Source organism: Haliotis cracherodii, unplaced genomic scaffold, assembly GCF_022045235.1.
Source record: "Haliotis cracherodii isolate W230 unplaced genomic scaffold, xgHalCrac1.p SCAF_5, whole genome shotgun sequence".
Lineage (NCBI taxonomy): Eukaryota > Metazoa > Mollusca > Gastropoda > Lepetellida > Haliotidae > Haliotis > Haliotis cracherodii.
Genome location: NW_027266308.1, coordinates 2,601,582 through 2,613,662, shown reverse-complemented (window position 1 = coordinate 2,613,662; position 12,081 = coordinate 2,601,582). Strand labels below are relative to the sequence as shown.

Below are 12,081 nucleotides of genomic sequence, written 5' to 3'. Positions count from 1 at the left end.
ACTGCTTTCCTCTTAAGCACCTCCATCTAAACTGCTTTCCTCTTAAGCACCTCCATCTAAACTGCCTTCCTCTAAAACACCTCCATCTAAACCACCAGTCTCAACTCATTTGTGATCTGAATATCATCTAGACTGGCGGCACGCCCTGTTTCCAATATGAATTGAGAAAGTAATTTTAATAATCCAAGGTACATGTTTTTCCCTCTTATGTGTGTGTTCGGGAGTTATTGGATACATTCTTTACCTGTGTTATTGAAATGGAGACTGCGAGCTATAATAGTGAAGAAAAGAAATACTTTATATTTGTCAGCGTTTTGATGAAGTTGAAACCAGCTGGGGCACTGATTTACACTTATTATGGTAGATGTTCCATTTATCACACACACACACAAGCCCCAACCCCACCAAGGGTTAAAATTGGTTCTTTCAACATCTTTCAACATCATTTTGGTAAGAGGTGACTAAGGGGGTCGAGTGGTCAGGCTCCCTGACTTGGTTAATGCATGTCATGTAGTCCCAATTGCATAGGTCGATGCTCATGATGTTAATCACTGGATTGTCATGTCCAAACTTGATTATTTAGATGGAATATTACTGACCATTCACCATAGCCTCACAGTCATATTTCTTTAAAAGGTGAAAAAAAGAGAAGAATAGAAGAAACTAAAAGCCTGGCGGTATCTGCAGAAACACAAAAGAAAGACTCCAAACCTATTAAGAATGTGTGTCTGTGTTACATTTAAATTCCCCATCTGCTTCAAATAAAAGGGTGGAAATTCAAAGCTGTGAGATAAATATTTATGTCATCTCTGGTTAACGCAATCACTGGCATTTCAGATAGGAGTTTGCCTTCTTTTATTGGAAACAAAAGATTCCCCAATCACTGGATCCAGTATTTATCACCTCTCGGGGAGAACTTGTGTTAGTTTTTCTAGCATCATATTACATCTTTAATTGAACTCACAGTCACAGAAGATTTTGTCAGGGCTTGAGAGAATCCCCCATTAGGACTTTCACTGGTGTGTTTGTTGAAGGACATTATCGAGAGTGATTGCAAGGTTTATGTGGGAATTATGATGAAATCGGAAACTCTTGAAGGATGTATTATCTTGGATTTTCAGAGATAAAATTATGGCTGGTGTTTGTTTCAAGATAGCTGGAGCTGTGCGGAGATCTATGTTTATTGTTTTCACATCAGCTTTATTAACAGTTTCCTGGAGGTTTTGCAATTTTTTAAATATATTTATATTTTTGATGTGGTAGATATTATTAGATGTACCAGGATCACTCTGGGTATGCCACCCATGTTAGGTTTTATACTACGAGCAGGGGGCGAATAAAACCCTGAGTGCCCCGAGTGATTCTGCTACAACAAATTTATCTTACCGACATCACATGCTATGTCACATTACTTTCATTGACTCGCATGTAAAAAAATTCATGTGCAGCCTGACTTATTCATGGCGGGGTATAGCAAAGAAGTATCTGATCAGAATAGAAGTATTGAAGTCTTTATGCGTCATGGTTGTTGCCAGTTTCACAGGGTCTGTACAAGTGAGGTTCTACTGTGTACAGTTTCACAGGGTCTGTACAAGTGCGGTTATAAGGGATTTCTTCTGCCTCTAAAAAATTCATGTGCAGCCTGACTTATTCATGGCGGGGTTTAAGGGATTTATTCTGCCTATCAAAAATCCACATGCAGCCTGTCTTGTTCATGGCGGGGTATAAGGGATTCTCAGATCTCATCATTCTGACATGGAGGTATAATAAGTCAGTTTATGAAGGGAACTCCTTATGAAAATAACATTTTAACACTTATTTCATAAAATCTGTCTGACACACCTGATGTAATTATCCCTACATATCATTAATTGTCTCCATCATTATTTCTGGAAACAGATTACAGAATCCTTAAAAGGTTACTCCAAAATTGCAGATGACTTGCCTTACATTCAACCTCAGTTGCCTGAAATGTGTGATGTTAAATCTCTTTGGTCACGATCCAGGCAACAGTGAGTTGATCTTACCAGGTCCTGTGTAGTCAGACAAAATTCTCTGCTTCTGTCATGGACATATATCAGAGCTACATATAAGCAGCGTATTTGCGTAAAATACCCCCCCAAAATATTCAAAACCTGATTACTTTCAATTAACTTGCGTACAGAAATGCATGCATTAAATGAAAAACTCAAATGTATAAAAACAGCTTGCGTAAATACCCAATGAAGCTTTTTCAGCATGCTAATATCCAAAACACAGTTAAGAGCTAATTTACTTTCCAAGTCAAGCCTGTATATTTAGAACACTTATATACATCTAAAACATTATTTCATTTGTTTTTAAATCTTAAAATGTTCACTAATTTTAGGAAAAAACCCAAAAGAGTGATGAAAAGATGAGTGAAAAAATATTGGTTACCCAATGAAAAATGTAATTACCCAATTAAAATCGAAACCCTAGAGTAAGAACTGAATTGCTCAAAAAGTTATCTGGAGCTCTGTATATACTACACATATTCTACTCCAAAGAAGCTAAGAAGACCCGATTTTTGTCATATGACTATAGTTAATCTGTCGTGGCTGGTGGGTGTTGCAACACACAGCCTCCCATTTGTGGGTCTTCTTTAACTTGAGTAGTATATATATCATTAAAATTTGATGAATTTTATTTGATTCAATCTTTGAATGAACTCTTTGAATTTCATTTGGTAACCATAGTGAATTCACTTGTCAAGCTCTTGGAGCTAAAACTGCAGACAATAATGTCATCGGTTTCCATCCTGTAGAGAGTATCACGATGTACTTTCCAGAAAAAGCAAAGAAGTATTTGATCAGAATAGATGTATTAGAAGTCTTTATGCTTCATGGTTGTTGCCAGTTTCACAGGGTCTGTACATGTGAGGTTGTACTGTGTACAGTTTTACAGGGTCTGTACATGTGAGGTTGTACTGTGTACAGTTTCACAGGGTCTGTACAAGTGAGGTTCTACTGTGTACAGTATAAATGAGGGTCTGTACAAGTGAGGTTCTACTGTGTACAGTCTTACAGGGTCTGTACATGTGAGGTTCTACTGTGTACAGTTTGACAGGGTCTGTACATGTGAGGTTGTACTGTGTACAGTTTGACAGGGTCTGTACATGTGAGGTACTGTGTACAGTTTGACAGGGTCTGTACATGTGAGGTTGTACTGTGTACATTTTGACAGGGTCTGTACATGTGAGGTTGTACTGTGTACAGTTTCACAGGGTCTGTACAAGTGAGGTTCTACTGTGTACAGTTTCACAGGGTCTGTACAAGTGAGGTTCTACTGTGTACAGTTTCACAGGGTCTGTACAAGTGAGGTTCTACTGTGTACAGTTTCACAGGATATGTACAAGTGAGGTTCTACTGTGTACAGTTTCACAGGGTCTGTACAAGTGAGGTTCTACTGTGTACAGTTTCACAGGATATGTACAAGTGAGGTTCTACTGTGTACAGTTTCACAGGGTCTGTACAAGTGAGGTTCTCCTGTGTACAGTTTCACAGGGTCTGTACAAGTGAGGTCGTACTGTATACAGTTTCACAGGGTCATTTAACTCAACAATAAGTTTACTTAATTGGTGATTTCAGATTGTGGTCACAAATCAGATTACAACACGATACGGCCGACCAGATGCAGTGGCGGACTGTGATAATGGTAAGTATTACAGGTAGAATATGATCTTTTTTAAACAAGGGCTCTGGAGGAATAGGGTAGAATCCTGAGGTGATTCCAGTACTCAATGCTTGCCTTAAGGTGGTGACCACTTCGTGGTCTAGTGGTAGAGCGTCCACCTGGAGAGCGGAAGGTCCGGGTTTCGATCCCCGCCCGCATCATACCAAATACGTTAAAAGATGGTACTTGTTGTTACCCTGTCTGGCGCTTGGCGTTAAGGGGCTAAAACAAGGACTGGTCGGCTCGGAGTCATTATACTGTGTCTGAGTGGGGTATTCATGTTAAACTGCGGCATGGTATCTCAGTGGGCTAGCACTATAAATGAGCAACAGTCAGGACTAGTACAAGCAGCCACACACACAAGTGTGCATATAAGTGCAATAATCTTGGGCCGGATGTTACACCTCACCTCACCTCACCTCACCTCATCTCACCCTAAGGTGGTAAAATGGCCTTCAATCTTAATAGAGTAAAAGCTTTACATGACCTAGAGGATGATGGCAGGACCTGAATGTTGTGATTCCTGAAACAGGCATTGTTAGTTTTGCCGTGTGAGGTCAGGCATTGGAAAATGATGTTAGTTTGTTGCATAATAGTCTACCATCCACACAGCAAAGCATCAAACGGGACTTGTCACCAGACCAAACTCTCCATCTCAATAGTGGCCATAATTGACACCATAGGCGTCGCAGCCGACGATGCAGATCCATCAAAACGACACCTCGAACTCGTCGTGTAGCGAGAATACCTTCCGCAGGTAAATGGTCCCTCACAGTCTGGACTGATATCCTACACATTCCTAGTATTGTCATAACTGTAGAGGTGGGCGTGGTGGTTCTTTCACATAAGTGAAGAAGCCGTATTTATCTGTCCTGTGCTCTAGTCGTGATACCTGGTCGACCGGATCGGGAATGGTCACGTGTTGTCCCATGAAATGGTACTTGGTGCTACATGGAACAACCTGGCTACAGGCGAAGGAGATTCTCCAGTTTACAGTCGGGCGATGGCGTTAGATTGTAATGGCATACAAATGAAAACCCATCATTTTTATAGCCCTACAAGTGATGTTACACGTGCGTGTCATGTTGATGTGTTTCGGCTCAAGGCACTCATGTGGTTGTGTTTTTGTGTTTTGTCATCTGTTCACAAATTTCTGCAGTACCTCGTTCTTTCCACATAAATAGATCCCAATCCATGCAGAAATAACCAATTCATTTTTGCTCTTAATTTTGTATGGATGTCAGCAACACTGTCAGATAAAAACGATTCTACATTTTTTGCGTTTCGTTATTTCAGAGTATCTTTGTAAACTGAAATATCTAAGTTGTGTCAGGCACCTAGTGAAGTTTGAAATGGCTGCAAATTAAAATATGTTTTGTAAGTTAAGCTCCTGATTTCTTCCAGATGGCAGTAGCAGCGTGACAGCCGAGGGAGATGGAGGCTACGTGACGGCAGCACTCGGCAACACCTGGAGCCACAGCATCAACACCAGACTCATCCTGCAGTACCTAGATGCTGACAGGAGGCAGGTACGTCAGTCATTTTGTTTCATGGATATCTTAAAACAATAACCACTGAAAAATAGCATATACTTATTTTCTATGATTTTATGTAGTGTATGTTTGTGACAGCATACACACAAGTAACATTCAAGTACTGTGATTCCTGTGACGCAGTGCTGATGTATGTTGCAGGTGCTGGTGGCCAAGTCGCCTGTTGCCCCCTTCACATCTTTCACCTACACAGTGCAGAAGCAGGGCATTGTGCAGGAAGGTAGGACATTGTACAACACAGTGACACATTGTACAGCATAGTGACACATTGTACAGGGAGGTGGGACATTGTACAGGAAGGTAGGACATTGTGGAACACAGTGACACATTGTACAGGGAGGTGGGACATCGTACAGGAACGTAGGACATTGAACGGCACAGTGACACTTTGTACAATGAGATAGGACATTGTACAGGGAGGTAGGACATTGTACAGGGTGGTTGGACATTGTACAGGGAGGTAGGACATTGTACAGGGAGGTTGGACATTGTACAGGGAGGTAGGACATTGTACAGGGTGGTACAACATTGTACAAGGAGGTAGGACATTGTACAGGGAGGTGGGACATTGTACAGGGAGGTGGGACATTGTACAGGGAGGTAGGACATTGTACAGGGAGGTAGGACATATTACAGGGAGGTAGGACATTGTACAAGGAGGTAGGACATTGTACAGCACAGTGACACATTGTACAGGGAGGTAGGACATTGTACAGGGAGGTAGGACATTGTACAGGGAGGTGGGACATTGTACAGGGAAGTAGGACATTGTACAGGGAGGTAGGACATATTACAGGGAGGTAGGACATTGTACAAGGAGGTAGGACATTGTACAGCACAGTGACACATTGTACAGGGAGGTAGGACATTGTACAGGGAGGTTGGACATTGTACAAGGAGGTAGCACATTGTACAGGGAGATTGGACATTGTACAGGGAGCTGGGACATTGTACAGGGAGGTAGGACATTGTACAAGGAGGTTGGACATTGTACAGGGAGATTGGACATTGTACAAGGAGGTAGCACATTGTACAGGGAGATTGGACATTGTACAGGGAGCTGGGACATTGTACAGGGAGGTAGGACATTGTACAAGGAGGTTGGACATTGTACAAGGAGGTAGGACATTGTACAGGGAGGTAGGACATTGTACAGGGAGGTAGGACATTGTACAAGGAGGTAGGACATTGTACAGGGAGGTAGGACATTGTACAGCACAGTGACACATTCTACAAGGAGGTAGGACATTGTACAGGGAGGTGGGACAGTGTACAAGGAGGTAGGACATTGTACAGGGAGGTGGGACATTGTACAGGGAGGTTGGACATTGTACAGGGAGTTAGGACATTGTACAGGGAGGTAGGACATTGTACAAGGAGGTAGGACATTGTACAGCACAGTGACACATTGTACAGGGAGGTAGGACATTGTACAGGGAGGTAGGACATTGTACAGGGAAGTAGGACATTGTACAGGGAGGTAGGACATTATACAGGGAGTTGGCACATTGTACAGGGAGGTAGGACATTGTACAAGGAGGTAGGACATTGTACAGGGAGGTAGGACATTGTACAGGGAGGTTGGATATTGTACAAGGAGGTATGACATTGTACAGGGAGGTAGGACATTGTACAAGGAGGTAGTTCATTGTACAAGGAGGTAGGACATTGTACAGGGAGATTGGACATTGTACAGGGAGGCAGGACATTGTACAGGGAGCTGGGACATTGTACAGGAAGGTAGGACATTGTACAAGGAGGTGGGACATTGTACAGGGAGGTTGGACATTGTACAGGGAGGTAGGACATTGTACAGGGAGGTAGGACATTGTACAAGGAGGTAGGACATTGTACAGGGAGGTTGGACATTGTACAGGGAGGTAAGACATTGTACAGGGAGGTAGGACATAGTACAAGGAGCAAGGACATTGTACAGGGAGGTAGGACATTGTACAGCAGTGACTCATTCTACAAGGAGGTAGGACATTGTACAGGGAGGTGGGACAGTGTACAGGGAGATAGGACATTGTACAGGGAGGTAGGACATTGTATAGGGAGGTAGGACATTGTACAGGAAGGTAGGACATTGTACAGGGAGGTAGGACATTGTACAGGGAGGTGGGACATTGCACAGGGAGTCGGAACTTTGTCCACGCTGATACAAATGCTTGTGTTTTCAGATGATGGTGCCGGCCACTACCATGGAACAGATCCCAGCATGCAACACATCCGAGTCAGATCCTCCCTCCCCATACAGGCGTCTCAAGTCTGAAACTGCCACATCGATGATGCAACACATCCCACTCACATCCTCCCTCCCCATACAGGCATGCCTCACATGCATTGTGATATATTAAGTGTGACAGGTTCCACAAAGTGACCTGTGCAGATATGAATGTATGGCCAGTCCTCTCTCAAGAACAAAGGAACAGAACACCAGCATGAAACCTAAGGGATCTGTGATTTAGATTGGGATTTTGTAGGAATTAAAGATACCACCATGGTAGAAATAAGTGTGATACTTAAATAGTCATCAGAAAACTGGATGTCACGATCAGAGCGCCCTTGTCTGTTTTCAGTGTTGAGACTCTGGTCATTGCCATGCAACAGGTTGGTTGCCCTATCTGGTCTTGGGATCGGGCTACTGTACTGTTTGAACCCCTGTGCTTAGGCACATTGGCCTAGAATCATATTGGAACTGGAAATAAAAATGGTTTAGCTACACATTTTCCAGATGAGCCCAAGTACAACCTTGTCAGGGCTTTCATGAAGCAACATATAATCAGAAAGTTGGAACGAGCCGGATGTCCATGACAGCCATGGCTTCAGAACTCACTGTGAACTGTTGGTGTTGAAAAGTGGTGTCGTAATAGTATGGTGTGTGTCAATATTGTACTTGTAGTGTTTTGAGATTAAATCATTTTTTCCAGCTGTTTGTGCATTTGTCACTGACAAAACCGACAAGCATGTCCTCAACTGTAGAAGGACATGTTTGTGCTGTCAGTCCGAGGTATGTCTGGTCTCCGTTGGGATTGCAGGTTATTAAAGCCCCAGCACCATATGCTGGTAGCAAGAGGCAACTGAATGGATACGGTTGTCAGGCTTCGGGGACTTGGTTATGGTGTGTCAGAGTACACTTATGACATGGATCGTTGCTCATAATATCAATCACTGGATTGTCTGATCCAGACTCAATTGTTTAAAGGCAGCCATCAAATGGCTGGAATATTGATGATTTCAGTGTTGAACAAGAAACAGACTGTTTTGTGTCTGTTACATAAATAAAGTGGTAACTCATATTAACTCATTCCTACAAATACAGGAATGATGTACTGGTAGATAATGGAGTATGGACCAGATTAACCAGTGACTAATAGCATGTAATATTCTACTATCAGGTACCTTGACAACCAATCGGACAAGACATCGAGCATGGCCAAACAAATCAACATGACAATAGCCGGCACAGGGTAGCCAGGCCACATGACCCAACACAAACAATGGCCGGCACAGGGTAGCCTGGCCACAAGACCCAACACAAACAATAACCGGCACAGGGTAGCCTGGCCACACAACGCAAACAATGGCTGGCACAGGGTAGCCAGGCCACAAGACCCAACACAAACAATAACCGGCACAGGGTAGCCTGGCCACACAACGCAAACAATGGCTGGCACAGGGTAGCCAGGCCACATGACCCAACACAAACAATGGCTGGCACAGGGTAGCCAGGCCACATGACCCAACACAAACAATGGCCGGCACAGGGTAGCCTGGCCACACAACACAAACAATGGCTGGCACAGGGTAGCCAGGCCACATGACCCAATACAAACAAAAGCCGGCACAGGGTAGCCTGGCCACATGACCCAACACAAACAATGGCCGGCACAGGGTAGCCTGGCCACATGACCTAACACAAACAATAGCTGGCACAGGGTAGCCAGGCCTCATGACCCAACACAAACAATGGCCGGCACAGGGTAGCCAGGCCACATGACCCAACACAAACAATAGCTGGCACAGGGTAGCCAGGCCTCATGACCCAACACAAACAATGGCCGGCACAGGGTAGCCTGGCCACACAACACAAACAATGGCCAGCAAAGGGTAGCCTGGCCACATGAACCAACACAAACATTAGCCGGCACAGGGTAGCCTGGCCACATGACCCAAACAATGGCCGGCAGAGGGTAGCCAGGCCACATGACCCAACACAAACAATGGCCTGCACAGGGTAGCCTGGCCACACAACACAAACAATGGCCAGCACAGGGTAGCCTGGCCACATGAACCAACACAAACAATAGCCGGCACAGGGTAGCCTGGCCACACGACCCAACACAAACAATAGCTGGCACAGGGTAGCCAGGCCACATGACTCAACAAAAACAATGGCCGGCACAGGGTAGCCTGGCCACACAACACAAACAATAGCCGGCACAGGGTAGCCTGGCCACATGACCCAAACAATGGCCGGCACAGGGTAGCCAGGCCACATTACCCAACACAAACAATGGCCGGCACAGGGTAGCCTGGCCACATGACCCAACACAAACAATAGCCAGCACAGGGTAGCCTGGCCACACAACACAAACAATAGTCAGCACAGGGTAGCCTGGCCACACAACACAAACAATAGCCGGCACAGGGTAGCCTGGCCACACAACACAAACAATAGTCAGCACAGGGTAGCCTGGCCACACAACACAAACAATAGTCAGCACAGGGTAGCCTGGCCACACAACACAAACAATAGCCGGCACAGGGTAGCCTGGCCACACAACACAAACAATAGTCAGCACAGGGTAGCCTGGCCACACAACACAAACAATAGTCAGCACAGGGTAGCCTGGCCACACAACACAAACAATAGTCAGCACAGGGTAGCCTGGCCAGATGACCCAACACAGTGGCCAGCACGGGGTAGCCAACATTGGTTACAGGACCCATCACAGACAATGGCTCGCAGTATGGCCTGATAAATAATTTCACTCCTGATAAACAGTCAGGTATTGTGAAATATTCTCAGAAGTAGCAAATGTATGCAGATGTGACAATCAAAACAATATCCAAAATTGCTTAAAAGGAAGGACATTATTAGGATGAGTGGGAAAATCTCACAATCTTCACAACCACGAGGGTCTTATTTTGTAGATTTATATTTTTAAATAAGATAACTTTATTTCTGGGACTAAATGTCAGCCTATCCAGTAACCCATCCTCCCCAGTTTCAATAGGGGCTGTTCCACGAAAAAGCATTGGACAAGAATCAAGAAACAAGAATTTTTAATGTACAGAACACCCTCGTAGGACAGGGTACAAACTATCTGCATTTGGGAATAAACATAACTATGGACACCGGTAGATATACATAATGTACATTATAAACTAAGCGGGATTAGAAAGTATAGGTTGGCAATTTGTAATTTTCCTAAAAAATGGGTATGGGGTATTGGGAATATGACTGCCCAGGAACAGGTGCCAAAAAACACCTCACCTGAACGCGCCATCTTTGATGGCGCTCGTGCGGTGACACAAAAAATGGTGAAACAGGTTTCCCGCCTATGGCATAAACTGCACGTGCATGTTAGCTGTATAAATGCGTTCGTCTGCAGGGTATAACCACACGTGATGAAAGCACACACAAGAAATGCCCCGACTGTCACAGGAGCAGAGAGAGAGCCATCGTTATGGCCGAAATGGGGGCAACACAGGTCCAAATTGCCAGAAGGTTTAGTTGTACACCATTGACAGTAGCCAGGCTGATTCAAGGGTACACGCAGACAGGGAGGACACACGACAGGCCTAGAACCGGACGATCCCGAGTGACAACACCACTGGAAGACGGTCAGATACGGCTCATTCACCTGCGAAACAGATTCGTAACGGCGACGGCGACGGCAGCAACAGCGTTGGGACATCCCATTAGCCAACGTACAGTACTATGACGACTTCGTGCTGCTGGAATCCGAGCGTATAGTCCTTTCCGAGGAATGGTACTGACTGCTCAACATCGACGCCTGAGACTGCGATGGGCGAGGCAGGTTCGACGCTGGCAAGTGAGAAATTGGCGTCGAGTGCTGTTTACTGATGAAAGTCGGTTTAACTTGTTTCGAAATGACGGCAGAGAACGAGTTTATCGACGCAGAGGGGAACGTTTGGCCCCGGCGTGTATTCGAGAGGTCCATCCATTCGGCGGGGGAGGTGTCATGGTGTGGAGCGGTATTTGTGGAGATCAGAAGACTGATTTGGTGATTATACAGGGAAACCTGAACGCTGTGCAGTACAGAGACCAAGTGTTGCAGCCAGTTGTGCTTCCGTTCTTACAAAACCAACAGCAGGGGACATTGTTTCAACACGACAATGCCAGGCCCCATACTGCAAGACTGACTCGGAACTTTCTAAACCAACAGAACGTTGACGTTTTGCCCTGGCCTGCCCACTCACCCGATATGAATCCTATTGAACACCTGTGGGACCATCTTCACAGACAGATTAGAGCACGCCATCAGCCTCCCGTCAACAGACAAGAATTGCAGCAGGCCCTGAGAGACGAGTGGCAACGGATTCCAGTCCACGTCATCAGAAGACTGACGTCATCGATGAGGCGGCGTATCACAGCATGCATTGAGGCAGCTGGAGGTCATACACGCTATTGAAGTCAACTGTGTCGACAATGAACTTGTGTTTCTGACATTTTTTGGTGACATTTCAGACAACTTTTGAAAATGAAATTTCTCACCCCACCAGTGTTTACCTTGAGCTTACCTTACCTGTGATTGCACAATTTCATTCAAACTGTGGTTGATCAATCATTTGTTACCCCTCCCTA

The 12,081-nt window shown here is 44.8% G+C and overlaps 1 protein-coding gene across 1 annotated transcript in view; it reads left to right on the top strand.

The window, feature by feature from the left end:
* The window catches only part of LOC139442843 (DNA repair protein RAD51 homolog 2-like), a 62,593-nt gene extending 54,455 nt beyond the window's left edge, over window positions 1-8,138 (top strand). Inside the window, exons 7-10 of the mRNA XM_071223745.1 lie at window positions 3,609-3,675; window positions 5,098-5,222; window positions 5,388-5,466; window positions 7,427-8,138. Of these exons, the coding sequence (XP_071079846.1) occupies window positions 3,609-3,675; window positions 5,098-5,222; window positions 5,388-5,466; window positions 7,427-7,518 (363 nt within the window). The 3' untranslated portion in view covers window positions 7,519-8,138. The remainder of the gene's footprint in view (window positions 1-3,608; window positions 3,676-5,097; window positions 5,223-5,387; window positions 5,467-7,426) is intronic.
* The last annotated feature ends 3,943 nt before the right edge of the window (window positions 8,139-12,081 follow it).